Source organism: Pseudomyrmex gracilis, unplaced genomic scaffold (assembly GCF_002006095.1).
Source record: "Pseudomyrmex gracilis isolate BER0280 unplaced genomic scaffold, ASM200609v1 scaffold_208, whole genome shotgun sequence".
Taxonomy (NCBI): Eukaryota; Metazoa; Arthropoda; class Insecta; order Hymenoptera; family Formicidae; genus Pseudomyrmex; species Pseudomyrmex gracilis.
In genome coordinates this window covers 52,390-74,110 of record NW_018020792.1, presented here as the reverse complement: position 1 = coordinate 74,110, position 21,721 = coordinate 52,390, and the positions used below count along the sequence as shown (strand labels likewise).

Here is a 21,721-nt window from a genome sequence, read left to right as displayed (position 1 = left end):
TACTGCCGACAGTTTAATAAAAGAAATTCTAGCCTGCACACGGAGAACTGCTGCTGCTGCTGCTGCTGAGGGCGAGAGGGACGCCAAGTACGCCGAGTCTTTATTTAGTTAAATGCCGCGTGTAATTGGGTGTAAGATTCTTCTTCTTTTTTTTTTTTTTTTTTTTTGTTCGGCAAACCGGCCGCAAAATGTTCGCGTCCTGTCGCGAAACTGCGGACGGTTACGCGTAGCGTCACGCTCGAGTTTTCCACCCTTTTCCGAGGCGCGCGCAACGGCGGTGGCTGCCAGCCACCTGATGGCACAAGGGCCCACCGGGAATGAGATGCAGATTGCCAGAGGCCACTTCAGCCGCGCCAGGGGGAGTGAATTTTTAATAACACCGCGCCCCGTGCCCGCGGCGGCTCTCTCGCCCGGACGGAAGAATCCCATTGTCTTGGCCGCGTCGGAAAAAGGACGAGGCGAAATAGTACCGTACGAGATGCGTTACGCCCGACCGGTATTATTATAACGCGCTAACGTGCCGACGGGGGCGGCGGGAAGGGATTGTCAGCGACAGGACATTCCGTTGTCTTCGCGACGGGAAACCGCCGTTGCTCCGCAGGAGCACGCTTCTAAATCCTCTCCTCGCAGCCCGCGGCCACGCGCGTACATTGCGAGCGCGAGTCGCACAAGTGTTACTTTTTTCGCTTTTTAGAAATTTGTCAAATTCACCAGACGCGAATATTATATTATCGCGCTTGTAAAATATATAGATTGACGGCAGTCATCAAAATTATACCGCAAACAAATCGCCGACGATCAACAGCGAAATAAGTAGTAGCGCGGCTCTCGACAAATTTCTAGAAGACGTTCGGAAGGCGAAGAGCGATTTGAAGCGGATGGATCACGCTGCGCGTCGTGTTGATCACAGAACGCGCCTGGACGAGTGAGAATTTTAATTGTTTATTTTACGAAAGAGAAAACTCACTTGAATACAAAGAATAAAGAACATTTTTCTCTTTCAAATTGCAAATCTTACTTCAACAAATGTGCGGAGTCAGAGTTTTCCGTAAATTTTAATTGCAAAATGTTTGCGAAGAGCTTTCGCTTCGATTGGAAAAAAAAAAAATAAAAATAAATAAATAAATTCTCAATGACCTCAATCCATATTTCCATTGGACGTCGATTTAGAAACAAGCCGATCTCTCTGTTGAACAATTTTAATAAGAACATTTCCGATACAGTCAACCGATGTATACAAACCAGTACTCGACTGTATCCGTCAACACGGAGGACGTCCTAGAACGGACTGATATCGGTTATGGAAGTAGGTTACGCGGCAAGAGGGGCTTCGATCGAAATTATGAAACGATGTGGATGCTGCGGAAGAAGCAACACGGGGGGAAGAGTTCTCGCGATGTCCCACAGAGAGTCTATCTGGATAACGACATGACGTTCAAGAGGGACGCTGATAGCGCTGATTTCAACGCTCTTTATCAATTCCCCGGCATGTAAGCGACGTGATAATAATCAATATCATCGATATCATCGTAAAATTTCCAATTCCACTTGCCTTTTAGGTTGCGTATACGTTCAAACAGGTCTTTGTCGAGACAAACAATTAAAATAATTAATGAAATAATACTACAAGTTACAAAGCAATCGTTTCTTTATTTTGTTTAACCTGTAGAATAATTCTTTGATAAGTATAAAAAAGCTTTTAAAATTAGGAAAAAAACGACCGTAGTATAAAATATAAAATTAAAATTGGAATATAGACCTTTTCCAGCCTTCAAATTGCGGTTAGAGGCAAATAAATAAATAAAACAGTCAATTAGTATGTGGAACGTTTCGATCGTTGTATAATTTTGATCATCATCAGCCACTAATTGACTGTTTTATTTATTTATTTGCCTCTAACCGCAATTTGAAGGATGGAAGGTCTATATGCTAATTTTAAAAAAGCTTTTAGTTAGGTTTATAATTACTTAATCATTAATAGATTAATTGATCGTGTCTGATATAAAATTTAATTCTTCTGATAAAAAATTCAAATTGAAATAAACTTTATAAGCTACAATCTGACCGATGATGACGGTAATAATAAATAAAAAATAATTCTAATAACGTTGAAACGTTTCGATCTTTTATTTTTGATCATCTTCAGCCAATCTATATATAAATAACAACAAATTATGAAATGTGAAATCTTCTAAGCTAAATTAGCTAATTATTTAAATTGATACGAGCTAATATATCGGATGTACGTGCAAGTATAGATGTATATATTTTTTAATAAAACGTATAAGATCTGCACGAAATGCTGAAGATCTGAGCTTGACCAAAATGTTTTTTTGCAATAGAATTTCTAACAAATTTAACAATAAATTTCTACTCGTATATAAATTTCAATTTTTATAGACGGGTAAATTAGATAATTATCTAATTATATATATGAAATGCAAACTAACCATCTTGTATAAACTTTCGAATTTAATTCGAATCTTCATCTACATTAATTTAAAAAAATATATTTGCATCCGGCATATTGGCTCGTGTATCGAAAATATAATATACTTAACTATATAAATAAATTAAACTCTAATACTTAACTATATATGAACAAATCGAAACCACATTTTATTTATTTCAATTTAGATTTATAATTTTGAGAAATATATATTCTAAAAGTCAAACTGTCTTTCGTAGAACAGGCAGTGAACATTCACTCCAATATATTGAACGTATAGGTCCGATAGAGCTGTCTACGAAGAAGAAGCGATGGCCGATCAGCAACTGAAAAATTGGGCTAGAAAGAAGGATCTTCATTCCGCGAGCGACTGGTCGAATTCTAATGAGAATCCCGAAGTGACTAACAGCGAGGACGCTCGGTCTCGCGATTACGAAGCCGCTCGTGAATTTCTCGGTAATTTCTCGATGTTATAGAAATGACTCGAGCGTCAAAATCGTAACAATCACGTTCCAAAAAGTATAGGCCCAAATCACTTTCTCAGATTCGAGTAAAGATAAAAGCAAGCCGCACATCGATACGCAGATTCAACCAATCGGGTCGGTTGTATCGCTGTACGCTGATCCTATACGTACAGACTTTTCCGCTCTGAGGGAGTCTCCGGTCGCACTTAAAAACGAGAAATCCCAAAACGTACCGTTACACTTAGAATCTTTGAAGAAAACGGTGCTGGAATTGAAGCACAGTCTGATGCCGAGTAACAAAAAGAAAAACACGATCTCGAGAGGTACAATATTACGACATTGCTACTAATGTTTGTTACAATGTTATATTTCTTTCTGCAATATTCTCAGGTGAGTCCAACTGGTGGAACGATCCGAGATCGACGGTCGAGATACTCGATTTTGAGAAAGTTTCTGATTACCGTCCGGATGATGAAGCAAGGATAAAACGAGCTGCGAATATTGACGGCGAAGATGAAAGTAACGCAAAGATTTTTCGGGGAGGTGCGGGATTCGGAGAGTTTTATTTCGGACGGCAAACTTCGAGAGAATTGCACGATCGCGGAAAACGAACCAGAAGAAGTTTCGTTGCAAATATGAATTACATAAATAATCAAACGGATATTCCTGAAAATACGCGTCGTTATCAAAATGTTCAGATCAAGAACGTTCCTATAAATCTAACTACTTCGGCAAACTCCAAAGGAATCGACGTAAAATCACGCTCTAATTACCTTAATAACGGTTCGGTGCATATTTCGAGTAAGATGAACATTCTCTATTCGCGGAATCCTTCTTCAAGCGATAACTCGATTAACTTGACGGCTATTCCAGAAACGGATAACGGAAAAATTATTTCCGACCTGAGACATCCAATATATTTAGAACCGTGCTTAAACAATCGTTCTATCGCCGACGACGAATCCCTATCTCTCGTCGAGATTAATTTGCGAACGAATTCGCAAGAACGTATTATCACAGGCGACGTTTCAGAAACGAGTTCCGAATCAGTAGGTAGTCAGTTTTTCACGAACGGTCCCGTGTCAAAAACTATTCAGCGTACGTCAGAAGGGCGTAAGCCCAGTTTGTTCGGTTTCGGAAGAGATGTTCCTGTATTGAACGCGACCATAATTTCGATACATTTCTTAAAAAGCAACGATGAAGCCGATGATTTTCGGAAATTCGCGAAAAATCAAAGTAGCGAGGAGAGACTGGGATTCGCGGCGCGGAAAATATCGCGCCTCCGCGCTGATGAAGGACAATCGAAGGGCGCGGGGGTGGAATTTCCCCGGGGAAATACGTCGCGCGGCTTCGTCACAAATGAATCGCGAAGCCGCGTCGTCGAAACAACCGCGGTCGCGACAGAAAAAGAAAACGAGGCGAACGGGACGCGAAAGGAAAACCGCGAGCCGATACTCGGCGTGATCACGGTCTTCGAGCCTCGGGGGCGTCCGTATCAAAAGCAGGAGACAGAGACGGCGCCGAGATTGTACCGACGAATGGAGAAAGGCGAAAAGTCTAGGGGAAAGATAAGAGCGAGCAACGTCGGCGAATCAAGAAATGCAAATGCGAGACGAGACTCGGCGAGTTCGCCGATTGATCCCGTCACCGTTGCAAAACCGGAAACTGAGAACATAAATACGTGCGAGACCGACGAATCGATAACGCCGACGACGAAGAACCGACGCGAGAATACAACTTCGATAATTGTAGACAACGATTTGCGAAAGCAGCAACAGATGGTTCCGCCTACAAGCGCGGAGAGGAGCGGGAACGCAAATAAATCCGATGGAAATTCGGATATCAGCGGAATCGACATTCGCGCTCTCGGGTCAAACGGAAATGAGACTATGAATGTAAAGGAAGGTACTCGAACCGTGATAGAAGCTCCCGAATACGTTGAGTTCGATAATAATTTACGGAGGAAATTATTATGGATTGCCACGACTTTTGTCGAGACTGAAGATACAACGGCGAACAACACAAAATCGATTCTTAACTCATCGATCGGAATTCATATTGGAACAGTTATCGACAAGAAATATCGTTATGAAAATAAAACAAACAATTCGTCAAATTTTAAAGTGTTGAGCAGAGTCAAGCGTGAAGATGACGCTGAAGAAAATTTTATATTACAAAGTGCTCTTGATTCTCCGATTTCTAACGGAAATCACGCTCGTTACAAAAGATCGACTTATTCCGATGAAAATTTAGAAGTCAGCAACGAAGTAGGTTCCCCGAACGCGGCAGTCAGAAAGGAAGCGTTGGAAAAAATTAACGATGACAAACAAGAAGATGACGATGAAAATTATCAGAACGTCGAAGGAATTAAGGAAGATTATAATAACAGAGAAGATGACGTGATAGAAGGTACAACAACGCTAATTTGGTGATTTCGCAATTTTTTATAGCCAACAGTGATGTGATGCGTTTTTTTTTTTCAGATAATGATAAAGTGGCAGAAAACGAAAGAGCGGAGCGATCTTCGATCAGACGGAAGATCGATCCCATAAAAGCCAAAGTCGATTTGTTGATTAAGAAAAAGCTCGACAGAAAGAACGAGGAGTACAGGAGAAAGAGACGCAGCGCGTTGGACATGATCGATTATTATGATTACAACGACGATGAGGAGCGAGAACGCGACGCTCTGACAAACGAACGGCAGTCCTTCGACAACGAAGACAATAAACTTTCATTCAAAGACGAAGCGAAGATAAAGCGCGGTAAGAGCGTTAATTAAGCAAAAATAATATGTAACAGATAAAAAAAAAAAAAAAAAATTGTAGAAGAATTATAAGAAAATTTATAAAACACTGATCAGATATCGATATTTCGACTGGCAGAGGGCAAAACAATGGGTGATTTGGGAAAGAAGAAGAACGAGCACGCCGAAGAGATGATGAAACAGAAAATCCTGAAGGAGCAAAGAAAAAATAAGGAGCCGAAAGAAGAAATCGTCGTCAATGTTGGCGAACGTAAGAATAAAACTGCGAGGAACAGCGAGAACGGCAAGGATCCGGTTAGTTTATCGGGATCGAGCTTTGAGGACAGTTCGAACGAATACGAACGATCGACCAAAGAAAACTCGGAGAAGATTCGTCAAGACGAAAGTCCCACGAATGGTTATTACAAGAAAGATTTGAAATGGTAAGTTAAGATTGCTTTGAATTGTAAGCAAATTGTTAGCAATAATTATTATTATTGCTAATGAAAAACAGCACACACGCAGTTTAAGTCGATTATCTAGTTATTTTGTAAAAAAAAGATGTAATTTGAAATATACGTATGATTCTTTTAAATAAGAAATATATAAACGCGTGTGCGTGCAATTTGACATTACTGATACCAATGACCAAAAAAAACAGACGTTCGACAGGTTAGATCGATTATCCGAGAACAATATTGTGTCGCCGGAGAAGAATCCAGAATCGTCATTGAAAGACGATTACGAAGAAAAGAAACTTGATTGTTCGAACGAACCTTTGAAACACGCGTCTAAAACACACGTGGACGTAAATCCTGAAGTTATCGAAAATATTTTACTAAACATCGAGCCTTTCGATCTCGCGGAGCCAAAGGAAGAGATGGAAGTCTCCGAAAATGTTTACGATGATTTTGAGAATAAACGGTACAACTTCTATTTTTTTAAGCTTTTTAATTGTGTAACTTTTTGTCACGTACATATTTTAAATCTTACTGTAAAATAAGCAAGAAAGAATTTGTTGGTTTTTTTTTACTAAACTATTATATGTTAATATTCATGAAAATTGTTTACAGTCTTTGAAATTGCTTAGATTTAACCAGTTTATTCCGTACATTCAGAGCGGACGATCGACGTTACGAGGATTATCGGGAGAATGATCGTAGGAATTCAAACAACTTCGAACCTCTGTACGAGGAATTGAAAACCGTGTACGATTGGTCCGACGAATTAAAGAGCGGGCCTCGGCTTCGAGGCGATCAAAGACTTCGCTACGAATCGGATGATAAGCTCGAAACAAACCCTCCTCAATTGCAGCCATTCAACGATAGATTTCTCGGCTCGGATCAAAACGCGCAGATTCATTCGAACGACGCATCCTGGACGAGTAAATATCCCGTGACGGCAATCACCAAATTATCTCTCACTCGGCTTTAATCGAATCTTTAATCTGTAATCACGAGTCTATTTTTAAAAAAACTTTCTCACTCGATGTTGTTTTTTAGTTTGTTTATAGTTTGTTATTCTTTTCTACCAAGTTGCGGAAACGTAAACGTTTACGTAGGCAATAATTTACGATAACATTTTTTTTATAAAATGTTTCAGCAGGTTTAAACAGCACTCCAGTGAGCAATTATCTGGCGCTTAAAGTCACGGATGATATGTTTAAGGGCGGCTGTGAGCAAGGTGGTTCCATCGGGGAAAATTTGTCACATAAATTTTCTGTCAGTACAACCATCGGACCGTCGAAAGTACGCGCCTATATAGTAATTAATAATAATAATATCGTAACGTAATTTTCTTTTTTTGCGACAGTAGGATAAAGAAAATATATTGACACAGATTGTGGAAAACCGGATTAATCCGTTTCCCGAACAAAGTGCGAATATAGAACAGTCGGTAAAGATCGATAAAGATTCCGGTTCCCCGTACGAGACTCGCAGGTACGAGTCCGAGATGCGCGGGGTGTGGAAGCGAAATTTGAATTCCGAGAAACAGGCGGCGATTAGTTCGCAAGACTTACGCGAGTCCTTTGTGGAGTCCTCTCTGGATTGGCACGATGACTTCGACGACAACGTGAAAATTAGATTCGGTAGAGGACTGAAAGCCGTGGACGAGACAATTTCTGATTCGAAGAAAATCGACGATCGAGACGAACGATCAACCGACGTCGGAAACAAAGCTAATGTTAATTCGAAATTTAATTTCCCGCAAAATTTTCATGATAATTTCTCCGTTTTTCAAGATTGGCACAATATAAACACACCGACGAGCTTGACGGATATTTATAATGTTCACCGTAATTTCTACAATCAGAGCGTCGGAAAAGTTTACGAACCAAACTCGACGAATACGAATGGAAATGAAGATCTCGAAGTTGCCGAACAAAAGCACGCAAATCGACGAACACTGAGAAGTAAAAGAGCAACCGTCACATATCGCACGTTATACGACGACTTGAATCCAGGCAATTCCGACGAAGAAAATAATCTGAATAATCGTTTCTCACTTCCGAATTTTCTCGAAGATCGATCCGACAGAATGTATCGCGAGTACAGTCCAAATTGGAACGATTTGCAAGATCTCGATCGTTCGAAGACTCCTCGAGACATCAGGAAGAAAGCAAAATTAGAAGGAAAAAATAAACAGAAAAAGCACTTTTCCGAGAAACACGCAAAGAAAAGTAGCTCGCATTCTTCGTCAAGTAGAAACAGAAGGCATCACACGCATCGATCGGATGCGTCGTCGAAAAACCTCAAACGAAACCATTTGAAGCCGAAGATGAGGAAGAACAAAGCTAAAGCTTTTCTCGCGACTAAACGTGCCGGAGCTCGGAAGAGCAAAACAGCCGAGCAAGGGCTGCTTCGTGCTGAGGAAACACCACTCGGTAAAGTGCTTTACGAGAATGTGGAGGATCAGAGTGTGAGTGATCGACGATCGCGTGCTAAATCGGCGCGACTAGATTAAAAAGAGAAAAGAATTAAGGTTGATTTTTCAGACAGTGAAGCCGGAGGAGGACGACGCACGGAGAAAGGAAATTACGCTGCTCCTTGCAGCCGACAACGTTGACGATGAGTCACAGATGGACATGGCTGTTCACGGCGAGCTGGCTGGAAAAATCGTTGAGCATATATTTGAACAGGCGAGTCAAGAATCGCGTTGCGCGACTATCTCAAAGCTGTTTTTCTATCTCTTTCACGTTTTAAAAAATAAAGAGCTGTTACCGCTCCATTATTTCTTTTTTTATCTGAAAATAACACATAATTATTCAACATTTATATTCCTGCGCTATAAAGATTAATTATAAAATTGATTAATAATAATAACAGACGTCGCGGATATCGTAGGTCCAAAAGCACGATCAATTGAAGAGGGTTCTTGGTCCCGGACTGCAGCGCAATTACAAGGAAAATGTGATAGCGGCGGGTAAAATTTATCACCAAGGACTTGACGAGGATGGAGTAATCAATATTATTTAATTTTTGAAAAATTTGAACATATATTTTCACAAATGAATTTTAAGAATTTCCATTTGCCACATTGTTGAAATCAATGTTTTATTTAGACGAATCGTACAGAAGCGATGATGAAGAGAGTCACGGAGCTTCTCGACAGATTGATTCTCAATGAGGTACAAAAGAAGACTTGCGTTTCCTTATCTCCGGATATGCGAGAATTTCTAGGATGGATGCTAGAAGTGGATCGAGAAGAGGAATCGTCAGAAGAAGTACGTTTGACAATTTTTAAAATATTTTAATAAATAATATATGTATATTTTTATGTTTGTATTTTTTATAAATTAATTTTATAGAATATTAACTTTTTAATATTCTTAGGCACTTCCATTGCCACTGGTTCGCGAAGAGATTATTCCGAAACAAAATACGGAAGAAGGTCGGTTTTTGTTTGATACTCCCAAACAAGGTGCGGAAGAAAGTGTCAGCGATCTACAGAAAAAAGTGAAAGTATTAGAAACTCTTGTAAAGGAATACAACGCTTTGACAACAGAAGAGAAAATGAAAGTCCAAACAGTTCATGATTATTTGGTGAGAAATTTTATTTATTTAACAAAATACACTGTTTCCCTTAATTAAAAATATAACAACAAACAAATAGTATATAAAATAAAAGAAAGAATATTATATTTTTTTTTTTAAAGAGAATTATTATAAACACAGAAATCTTTTATCACAAAAACATAAATGTTATAATTATTTAGGTTCGGCAATTAAATCTACTGCTACATCATATCGAAGCACAACAATCCGCCGGAGCAAAAGAAAAGTCGGCACCCACTCGAGCAGCTGGAGCTAAAACTGGGAGTATTTTGCAGTATCAAAGCGCAACGCCTAATGCAAGCTATTCAACGGGAAAAGATGCATTTCTTATGCCGATCGATAAGCGTAATTTTTTTCAGTTCAACAACGTCTCGTTTAACATGGCAGACGGACGGTTTAGTGATAGTACGTACAATTTTACGTATGTACATTTTTACAATTATATATGTACGTATTTGTTCAGTTTTTGAATGTCTTTCTGAAAAGTAATCAATTTATATCACGCATATGACGCGTACTAAAAAAAAACAAATATTTAAAGTTTGGCGGAAAATGTTTCTTCAACTATCGGAGTTGCACAATTGGTTATCGAAAATGTTTTTAGTTTTTTTTTCACCATGGCATGCGATAAATTAATTCTGCGTAGTCAATAAAAAAAAAAAAAAAAAAAAAACTATGGCGCTTGAGGCTTCAGCTTTTAAAACAAACTTTTAAACTCTGCGTATAATTCACATCCGCGAAATATCGTGTTTAGGAATAGATACTTGTTGATGAAATATTTGTTCAATTATTACTCCGTTATGTTATTTTATGGTTGAACGAGCAATTTGAGTTTAGTTTTAACTTTAAGACGCAATTTTTACTTAATATTCCAGAGAGAATTAAGATACTTTCTTGTTAGTGTACTTACTGCGTGTTTTAAAATTTCTAGGTCACATCGCATCTCATTACAGAGAAACGCGAAGCGTCGGTAAAGTCTCGTCCAAGCGCAAGAGACACGATCGCAAGAAGAACAAAAATCTCAAAAACCTAAGGCAAAAACGTAAAAAAAAACATCGCGCGGGAGAATCGTTGAAACACGACAAAAAGTCGCGGCGAAAAAAACGCGCGAATCTCAGAGAGAACAATCGAAACTCGTTTTACTTAGGCTATGAGGAGCCAGCAATTTACGATTCGCTCGAGTTGGTTGATTCGAAACTGACGGGAAAAAGTGGGAAGCGAAAACGGGAACTGGCCGATAAGAAAAGCGTGGCGATCACCGAGAATGACGGGATGCTCGATTTGTTACCAATAAAGGGGAAGAATCGGTTGGAGAACGAAGTGATGCTGCTCAACAAGCGGGAAGCTTGGAAACGGGAGAACGAGAAACAGCTGGAGGAAGTCGCGTTTGGCAAAGACATGAGAAACAGCACGGGAGCGCGGGAGAGCGAGCGATTCGAGAAACTGACGGAAGGAGACAAACGGAAGCCGATCGATGAGACGGGTATCAGAATGAAGCGAGAAAACGTCGTTAACGGGTCGTCGGTCATCGGTTGCGCGAATCTTTCCGATAATTCTCGCGCGACATTCGAGGACGGCAGATCGGGAAAAAGTGCGGGAGCAAATAACGATAATAACAACGATGATAACGGCGCGAGAAACGAGAACAACAAGCTGGAATTGCTCGAGCGAACGATCAATGTTTTCGGGAACAACAGAAGCGACGTTGCAACCGATACAGTCGCGGCGACCGTCGCGAAAGTCAATGCGGAAGAAGAAAAGTTAGCGGTAAACGCGGGAGCCAATAACGAGGTTAACGGCAAACTTTGCGCAGTAAATCGCGAGACAAAAATTGACAAGGCGAACGACGAAAGCTTCGTAAACTTGACGAGCGACGCGAAGCCTTGGGTCTCGGAGGAGCTACGGAAAGTTTCGGAAACGGGAGCGGACGATAACGCTGTAAAATTAAATCGCGCGACAAGCTATCGATACGAGAAAACGGATCCTGAGGTCGAGCTGAAAAATCTGAGACGGCGAGAAAGACGAGTGGTGGTTCGCGGCGACGCGGATCATCGAAAACGAAAGATGACCGACGCGTTTCAGAGCGATTTTAATCGCGGTGGAAACAAATTAAGGGAAAAATATCTGACCGAGTTAGACGAGCCGAGTGAACCGGGTGACCCGGATCCCGAGAATAATTCAGAGCTTCCGAGATTAAGGAGTAATAAATGGCCGAAGCACGTCGTCGAATGGAGATTGCTGCCGGTAATAAGAACACCGCCGTATCACGACGGTCGTGCCTTATCAAGAATCCATTTAATCGGGCAGGAAATACCGCCGTTGAATATCATGAGAAACGTGGAAATTCAACCGACAGCTCATTTAAACAAGCCGAAACTGTGGCGAGCAAAACGTCACGGATGGAGAAACGGCGTGTTCAATATCCCGGCCGGTGTATTAAGAATTGTCGGCGATGTTGTCGGTGATGACTTTCGGCATGGAATTCGGCCGAAACGAGTAACTGAAATAGCGAATTTCAGGGATTTTCATACAAATTCGAAAAAAATTCGTCCGAAAGCTCGAAAGCTATCTCGACTGAGAGGCAACAAAAGATCGAACGGTATTGCGGAATTCGCGGCGCCTCTCGCACCGAGAGATCGTAATCGCAAACTAAGCGAAATATCTCTCAATGATCCAGAATTCGACGATCGAACGATCTACGACGGAGTTGCCGACTTTCGATCGCCAGTTTGGCCGTATTACGGCGAGTTTGCAAACACGCTCGCTCTTCACGTAGGTACAAACACTTTTGAGAGAGACGGTGACGTGTATCGATATCCCGCGTATCTCGAGTACGATCGTCTCTTTAAAGAACGGGCTCGTGACTCGAAGCCGCGACTCGCGAGACGAAACAAATTTCGGTCGGGAACTTTGAAAGCCGAAACCGTCGATTTTCCGGAGGATGACTTAGCAAACAGGAGTTCGAAGTCCGAGATTCGCGGAAACTTCAGCGCGGAAACGAACGAGCCCCGACGGTCGCGCGCGTCCCAGGGATTATCTCGCGTCCGACGAGACACACAAGGCGTACACGCGAAAGCTTAGGAAAAGTAACGTAACAAAGGGAAAAGTTCGGGAAGCACAGACGGCTTTTGGGCAATGAAAAATAACTCGGTATATAGCTTGAGCGTTGCGGTGAGTTAGTTTTATATAGTTTGCGCGATGTGACGTAATATGGCGCAATGTGCGGGAAAAAAACAAAAAAACGAATTCAATTATCTCGCACATAAATGTGCGCTTGGAAGGAAGCGCGTCGCGAATATCGCGTTATGCCCGCGTTGCATTTCCAGGTCGAATCGCGACGCGCGATAATTGTCAATGAGCGTCTAAATAATTTCATCAGATAAATCAGATAAATCGTCGATGCGCGTTATCGTAATTGACACATTCGCCCTATCTGGCTGCCAGACAAGCCTGTGAAACCTCGTAAATCGTGCTAGCTCGTCGGGATGAACTCGGTGTCGTCGCGTGTTTGCGCACATACACCACCGACCGAGCTAATCCATCCACGCGAAGACCATCGCTGTAGTGGCGGTTAATGGCGGTGTCTTCCAATAATTAGATTAATAGATCTTGTCGAAAGTTAATTAAGAGACTTTGAGACGCAAATTGTGTATATTTCAATATCGTATCTTGGTTTATGAAAATTTTGCGATCTAGTTTATAACATCTAGTATAAAAGTGTAACCAAAAATGGTTTTCTTAATTTATAAAGTCAAAGAATATTTACACAAGGACACAAATATAATTATACCCCCCTTTCATACTCCTATTTAATTTAATGCGGTATATATCTATAACACACACATGCACACACACACACACACACACATAATCCTGAATTTATATTTATATATGTATAAATATATTTTTTTAGAATATTTTGAAAAAAATCTATGTGTGTATTTTAAATGTCGTAATAAAGTAAGATATTGCAATAATTTTCTATGTTTGTATTTATGTCAATGAGACATTTTTGTCACGCGAGCTTGGGGCGCTTGCCATTATATATTAAAAAGAAAAATAAATCTCTGTGTACAAGAGATGTGTGTCGCAAAGTTGGTGGTGCGCTCATAAAAACGTAACCCGCCCGGTATGTACTATATGCCCCCGCACGATAAAAGTCGAATCTTTCAAACGCGCGGAGTCGTTACACCCGACTCAATCTCGCCGACTTACTCTCCCGTGTAACCGGAAAAAGAGTGTGTATGCAGCTTGTTCCCTTCTGCTCCGGTCCGGCTCAAAATATCTCGAAAGTTTCCTCGTAAAGTAAGGCCACGCGGCGGAATTCCCTCCGGCCAATTAAAGTCTCGAAATCGGACGTACTCGCTTATGCAGGCAAACCAGGCGAGGCAGGGATAAGCGTAAAGGAGAGAAAGAGAGAGAGAGAGAGGACGAGAAAGAGAGGGAAAGTGAGAGAAAGGATGGGACACAGCCGCGGTCGGTGGATGTTATTACTTATTCGACTCCGGGATTTTAAGGGCGGGTTGGATTTATTTAGATATTCCGGCAGGAGCATCTGCTCGTGCGGTTCGATGTCTCTTCTTCTCCCGCGCTTTCGCTCTTCTTCGGCGTGCATTAATATACACACAGCGGATAGGAGCGATATTTTTACATAACATTAGGTTGTTCGTGCGGCCGAGACCTTACTGCCGCGCGGTCTGGGTCACTAATGGGGGTTAAAATACGCGAAAGCGAATCGGTCGCGGCGAAATCTTATGACGCGTATACAATTCGTCTTCGTCGCGGATTATACGCGCGTTCTTAGAAATTTCACGAAATTAGTTTTTTTTTCTCGTCACATTGATTCATCTATTTCTTAAACTGTAATCGGTGAAAAAAATAAATGAGAAAAAAATTTTTATTACCGCTACTGATGGAGAGAAATAATTGTTTATTTTTATCCTGAATTTTTTGTAATTAATGAACGTCTGTCATCGTCTTCCCGTTAACTGTTAGATGCCCAACCGTCAAATATCATTCATGATATCGCGCAATATTTGGAATATTCGAGCTACGATAAGGACATATTGTTTGACACGTTCGATCGATTTATCGCCATTCTCGTTATTCGCTACTTTCGATAGGCGCGCAGCAGAGCCCGGTCGTCGACCTCCATTCGGTCGCGCGTTCCGATCAAACGGCATTGGAGTCGAATGCAAATCGGGACCTTTAATTGGAAAGTGAATTCGACTATGGGTCACGATTATTCACGGCTGTCCGGGTCCGGCAACCCGGTCCCGATACTCGTTCGTTCGCAGCCAATTGTTTCAAATCCCGCATTGTTCCGGAATCCGGATTAACTGGGTCTTACGGTCACGCTATTTAAGAAAACATTTTCGAAGCTTAATGGCACCGGCGCCCAATTTCGCGCATCCACCTCGACTGCGAAAGTGCGAATGCATATTTTAAACGCAATTATCCATTATGCGTCGTCAAAATGGATTACGTTAATTTACAGAGAGAGAGAGAGAGATAGAGTACGTGCCGTCTAATAAATAAGGCAGAAAATTTGATAAACAAAATGATGTGACATTGCCGCACGTACAATAAAGGACGTATAATACGCGCAGCATAATTTTAGAAATCAATAAATATATAAGTGTTTTAAATACAAAATATATATATATATAGTAAAGATATTATAGATATATCATATGTCTGTAATCTTTTATAAAGATATAAATTTCATATAGTTTTTCTACTTACCGTTCTCGCACACAATTGCCGAACGTAAGCTGATCTTTCGATGACGACACCGTGTTTTCATTTTCGTTTGCGCAACGCTCACCGATGATCGAGAAAAAATCGTGAGGATGACAAGAGAGGGCCAAAAATCCCGGCAGAGAGGGAACGGAGGGATCCGGCACGCACCGTCGAATGACAGATGGTATTTTCGCGTATCATGATCGCAGCTAGGATAGTTTCCTATATCGTAGAATATACAGCTCCGGTCTGGCATCGTCGACATGTCGATAGCAGGCCTCGCCGTGCGATACATCTACCGATATCCCCGTACCATAGGCACCCGCCGCGGACCATCCCCCTCGTTCGACCGCTAAATGGCCAAGCGAAGCCACCCCTATGGTGCTCAATTATTGATACTTACCCCTCGCGCCGCCTCGCGTTTCCAAGAGCTGCGTGGCACCATAATGCGTCTCCTGATACAGCGAATACACTTTAGAGCAGTCAAGAAGTATAGATCTGTAAAAAGCAAGAAGTAAATATTTTTCTACAAAAAAAATAAAAATATAAAAATAACTAAAATGACATTTTTGTAGATTTTAAACATTGTCAAAATATGCACACACACAAGTAGTAGTATTTGAATATTTAATCTTAAATATATCTTTGAAACAGCAAAGAGAGAGATCATTTGTTTTCAACACCGAGCAACAATTCGCGAATAATTTTACGTCATTGAAGTTTCAGCAAAAAAAAAAAAGAGAGTTGATTACAATTTCACGTGATAAATACAATATACACATACGTTCAAACAACTGCGACCTACACGATTGCTTATAAAAAATATTATTTCTCTTTTGCGAGTTTCGACAAATTTATAAGTTTGAAGTGTTTCACACTTGCTGCTAATCGGCATCGGGGAATTGTTGAATCAAATTCAGTGACACGCGCATATCGAGAGATCGAGAAAGTTTGATCACTCTAAAGCCCAATTTCGCGACGTAATTCATGAACTCGCAGTTCGAACAAGTCGAGCATTTGAGAACCTCTGCTGTCTGCAATGGTCCCGATTAACCGTTTCACCGGCTAGAGCGAACGGTGGACGTTTTCCAAGCGGGCTCTATTAGATCGACCGGAAGTTCGGTACAGATTTCCGAAGGCGGGCGGCGAGCAATTTTACAATGTTTCTTTGCATCGAATTCGGCAGCGGGCTTGATCTCGGCCACGGAAAAAGATCCAAAAAGAAAGTTCCTCGCGCTGATTGGTAGTTTTCTATTTGGTAACGTCCTTCTTTATCAAGATATCGTGAGAGATCGATGAGCCGCGAGTTTAATCGAGAGCAGGTTTCGAATTTTTGGAATTTAACCGGCCGCGCGGTAACGAATATCGAGATTGCGGCTTTCAAAGCTATATACAAGCGAAAAAATATTATAGATATATATCGGATAACGCGGAAGAGAGCTCGCGTATATTTCTATATAAAGATTAAATTGTAAACAAAACAGAGTTCGCCGATATGAATGAAATTTATTTGGTTTAATTTAGTTGTTCCAGTTTTATCTCACAATGAGTAGAGCGCAAATCCATATGTAACTTCTATCACTTGTCGAGTTTTCGCACAAAATGTTTTTTCTCTAAACCGCGCATGCATTTGGAATCTATAGGTGAATTCGATCGAAGTGTTGAAAACTCAATATGTAACGTGGGCAAGAACGCGCAAGATACGAGAAGCATATCCCTCTCATTAATATCCCAAACATTAGCGCGTCTCTTTCATCGTCCCGGTTACTGTTTCTGACGATAGCGATGAGATGATTTCGATCCTTTTCGTCAATTTCAAGCCAGTCATTGATTCGACGCTCACGTATCCGACGAGTTCGAAAAACAAATAAATAAAATAAAAATAAAAATAAAAATAAAAAAAAAAAAAAAAAACGAAGAAGAGAAAAAAAGAAAGATAGAGAAGAAAGAAAGGCGGCTGTCTCCATAAAGCGATCGTTGGGACCCTCGCCCTTTTTCCATAGACGCGGTGCGCGTCTCGTCTCTAAGTGTATTAGACTCGCGTTTCGGGTCGTGGAAGAAGCCGAAGAAGTCGGGGAGGCGGAGGTTGGGTCTCCAAGTGTGCGAGAGGGGAAGTCCGAGGGCGCGGGCCTGTACCCCGCTAATGGCACCCTCGGGGTATTCCCGAAGAACCCTCTCGTATTTATTATTTAGCGCGGAATGCCGACGGAAGCGAGAGGAAAAGGAGAAGAATCGACGAGAAAAAAAAGGGGGGGCGCGAGAGGGCACAGAAGAAGGGTGGTAGGTGGCGCGGAGGATTTATCCGCAAACATCACACACATCACGGGCTCCGGAATTCCGTCGAATGCGGTTTGAAGAGCAAAAATCGCGGGGGAGACAAAATTAAAACGCCAATGTTGAATCAATTACGAGGGAAATTGCGAGAAATTCTGCAGTCGTTGTTTGACTCGACATCGTCAATTTCAAATGTAAATATGCTGATAAAAATATAATTGCTCTTTAGTTTGTCTTTTTTTTAAGAGAGAAGAAAATTAAATACAATTCATCATTATATAGCGTTTTTAGATGTAATTCTTATCGTATCGCGTTGCTAAAAAGTTTTCATTGTCATTTCCCTCGTCGGGAGAACTGAGATTAGATCTACTTACAAAAGTTGTGTTCAACTATTACCTAGTTCGACTACGCTGATGATGAGTAAACTTCATACTGACGATGAATAAACAAATAAACAAATCGAGTGAGCGGAAAAAAAGCGCGCTTTCGGAGAGCATCAACGTCGAGTAAAAACAGCAGATGCCGTTGGATCAGAAAGAAAGAGAGAAAGAGAAAAAGAGCGAGAGAGAGAGAGAGAGAGAGAGAGAGTGGGAAGTAGAGAAACACGAAAAGGAGAGAGGGGTAGGGAACACAGAGCATAACTGGGAACAGAGTGGGCGAAATCGGAAACGATTGTCGCTCGCGTCCGTTCGAAAAGGCATCGGCGGTGGCAATTTGCGCGTCAGGAAAATGCATGCTTCGGTGGCAGCAGCTGCGGTACGTTATTGATACTACATTTCTCCCGATTTGACGAATTGCCGTGCCGGACTAATGGTCCGAATACGAAGGCAGCAAAACCCCATGTCCTCACTCCTCCCGAGCAATCGTCGTCGGTCCCGTAAAACTATAACTTGCTCATAACTCTCCGCCGGAGGGAAAAGAGACGTCGAGAAAACGTCGTCGGGATCGAAAAGGAAACAGCCGAACTTATGCTCGGTTAACTGGCGTAGTGTGAGGTCGACAGCTCCGCATACGACTATTTGCCTCGGTTTCTGTTTCGCTATGGGACTTACCACGACGACACAGAATTATGCCAGAAATCTCGGCGGTATCGCGAAATGTCAATTATACGATTGTTTCGAAAAAGGAAAGGCGCATTAATATAAGCAAGAAAAGACAAAAGTCTTTTTAATCTACGCCAAAAACTATAATAATATTAAATAAAAAAAAACATCAAATTTTATGAAGAGACTCTGTGCCTCTATTACGCAAGTCGGAGAAGTAAAAATAAATAAGATCTTTATATTAAATTAAACAACGCTCTCGAACTTTAAGCAACAAAAATGCGTTTACATATTGCTCTATTGCGCCTCTGTTGAAACGATGCCGGAAACGGGTTACCGGTTATCTTTCGCCCTTTACTACACTATTGCATAAATAGCTGATAACTTAAATAATTTTTTCTCACTATAGTTCTGAATTGTTTTTTTTTATAATTTACCCAATTTCTATAATTATTGTTGTAAAAAAATTCGATTACATCGTTTGCGAATTGTTTCTTACCTACATATAATTTTAGATTTTGTGGCTTTTAATTTGTATACTTTATATAACGTAAAAGTAAACACATTATATTAATAATATTAATAATGTGCACTGACTGTGCCATCTGTCGCCAGTGAAAAGAACCGCTTGACTCGCAAAAATAACTAGCGTATCGAACTTAGAAAATAACTAGTGTATCGAAGAATGTTAATTCTCTATCGTGAAATAATAAAAAGCAATAAATAATATGCATAAATATAATAATTTAAGAAAAAAACTAATGTACTCTTGTTATTTATATTATTTACTCTATCTTTCATTAATTCAAAAGAAAAAGAGAAAGCTAACAATGTAAATTACAAAATTAGTTTTTGCATTGATTCTGGATGGAAAAAAAAACATGCTTTTTTTTATAAAAAAGAAATGAAATTATATTGCGCATAGCATTTTGCTCGCAGCATTCCTGGAATGATAATAGCATCATTTAAAATGTTCGCGTAATTAACGAAGCTAAAAACTTTTGACCCTTAATTACGTAGACCATTGTGCTCGTGGAGTCCTTTCTTTCTCTCAGATGCAATGAAAACACGAATGCGCTCTACTGAAAAAAAAATGTCCTACAGTCTACATTTTATAACACACGCGCTCTTTCGCGGATACTTTTTCACATTACATGAAACTTCTTGAGTGAAACATATTGTAAACGATAAATCTGTTGTGTGTGAACCAAACTAAAAAAATATAACTCTCTCTTACTTGATTAATAATTATTTTGTGCGCAAATTTGACACATTTGATAATTTTAATTAATTATTAACGGGATACGGTGACTTGAAAGTACAAATAGTCAGAATCGCGAGTATTTGATAAGGCGAATACGTCGATATGTGTAATAAAGCATTACGTAACAAAAATATACGCAACAAAAATATAGAAAAAGCTTATAGAAGCAGGTCTGGCATCACGTTCACTATATATGATCATGCTTCTATTGTCTTTACGTTTGGTTGAGAAACGCCCATTCAACGGCTGTTTGTATGGATGAGTCCATAACGCTTACGCTTCCATGTTATTTCGGTAAATACTACCCATGGCATCCCATTGTTTCGAGCGTAGAATATTTATGTAAAACAAGCTGTTGTCAGGCGAGCAACATTCTATTACCGGCATAGCTGCAGTACATTACATTATCTTGTATCGCATTCTACATGTCTCGTATTATTTTATTGATTACATGTATCCACGTTACATTACGATGCGTCAAATAGTTCTTTTTTAACAGTTTATTACATATATGTACATATATATATAATGCCGTAATTTAAATCTTTCTTTCTTAAAACAGAGACAGAAATTCATTATGTTTGAAAAAAACGTGAAAAACAATTATTGTATATTGAATAATGAATTCAACAAATTAAATTTTATATATATGCAAATATTTATAAATTATCTACTGCAAACAATATGGCATTGATCTGATCTGTTACTACCGCTCGGTAAGACAGTCCGCGCTATTCAAGTTTGAAAGAAACTTGAAAGATAAGTGAGAAATTCTGTAACAAAACAAGTACATTTAGAGATTTTGCAAACTTGTTATTAAAAACATAAAACAAATAATTTTCTACATGTTTTGTGTAATAATGAATGTGGGAAAAAAAATGAAAGAATGAAAAGTACCACTTTGTAAGATTTAATTTGTTGCTTCTTTGAAAATTATACCTTTTGATGTTCCTAAAGTCAATACAACTGTACCGTCGTCGTAAAGACATGTAGATAGTCATTTTAAAACATTGGCTCTCATTCTACGTTAAAGTTTTGTCGAAGAAGAATTAGATAATTGCAGAGATAAATACATGTTTTTTTTCAGACAATTTTTAACATATTTAAAAAAATTTTAAATTCTTGTGATGAAAAACAAGCAAAGTTTTAGTTTTTTCATATTGTTTTAAAAAATGACAGTTTATATTAAATTCTTCTAAATAAATATTCTCATAATATTACATATTTTTATAATATTATACTTTTGTACAACAATATTTTATTTTTTAAATATATATAAAAAACAAAAAAATAGCAATTTAGTAAAATAGTCGATTTGGATTTTAATTGTATTAAGTAATTAACGGTTTTAAAACTACAACAGACGTAAATAATTGATTGAAAACATTATTCGTCATAAACAATTAATTATCGTTCATATTCAACAACTAGTTGTTTTTTAAAAGCAAAAATGCGCTTTTGAAACGTCTGCTTTAACTGAGCGTTTCTACTCTACCTATCGAGTCAGCTTGTGAGAGTGGGTGGGCCCGACACGCGGTCGGTCCGAATCGACCGGCTAGTGCCGATCCGAATGGTGGGGGAAAGAGAGACGCCGTGTAACAGTCGGAGCCCTTAAGGCCCATCTAGCGACTTGAGAGGGGAGAGCAGGGGGCAAAGGCACATTCCAAGGCAGAACGGCTGCCAGTGA

General features: G+C 39.9%; 1 protein-coding gene across 1 annotated transcript; it reads left to right on the top strand.

The window, feature by feature from the left end:
- The first annotated feature begins 295 nt into the window (after window positions 1-295).
- Window positions 296-13,570, top strand: LOC109858501. The gene is made up of 20 exons (XM_020435826.1): window positions 296-496; window positions 753-925; window positions 1,224-1,490; window positions 2,730-2,905; window positions 2,994-3,236; window positions 3,304-5,322; window positions 5,397-5,675; window positions 5,796-6,099; window positions 6,200-6,206; window positions 6,318-6,580; window positions 6,775-7,040; window positions 7,259-7,404; window positions 7,472-7,840; window positions 7,970-8,575; window positions 8,652-8,795; window positions 9,001-9,114; window positions 9,219-9,380; window positions 9,490-9,699; window positions 9,873-10,116; window positions 10,643-13,570. The coding sequence occupies exons 1-20, from the start codon at window positions 296-298 to the stop codon at window positions 12,790-12,792; spliced, it is 8,343 nt and encodes a 2,780-aa protein (XP_020291415.1). The 3' UTR covers window positions 12,793-13,570.
- The last annotated feature ends 8,151 nt before the right edge of the window (window positions 13,571-21,721 follow it).

What these genes read in the sequence shown, in the direction of transcription:
- LOC109858501 (XM_020435826.1), top strand. Translation starts at nt 296, where the DNA reads ATGGCACAAGGGCCCACCGGGAATGAGATGCAGATTGCCAGAGGCCAC. An exon ending in AGATGCGTTACGCCCGACCG is followed by an intron (nt 497 to 752) that starts GTATTATTATAA and finishes TAAAATATATAG; the next exon opens with ATTGACGGCAGTCATCAAAA. An exon ending in AGAAGATGACGTGATAGAAG is followed by an intron (nt 5,323 to 5,396) that starts GTACAACAACGC and finishes TTTTTTTTTCAG; the next exon opens with ATAATGATAAAGTGGCAGAA.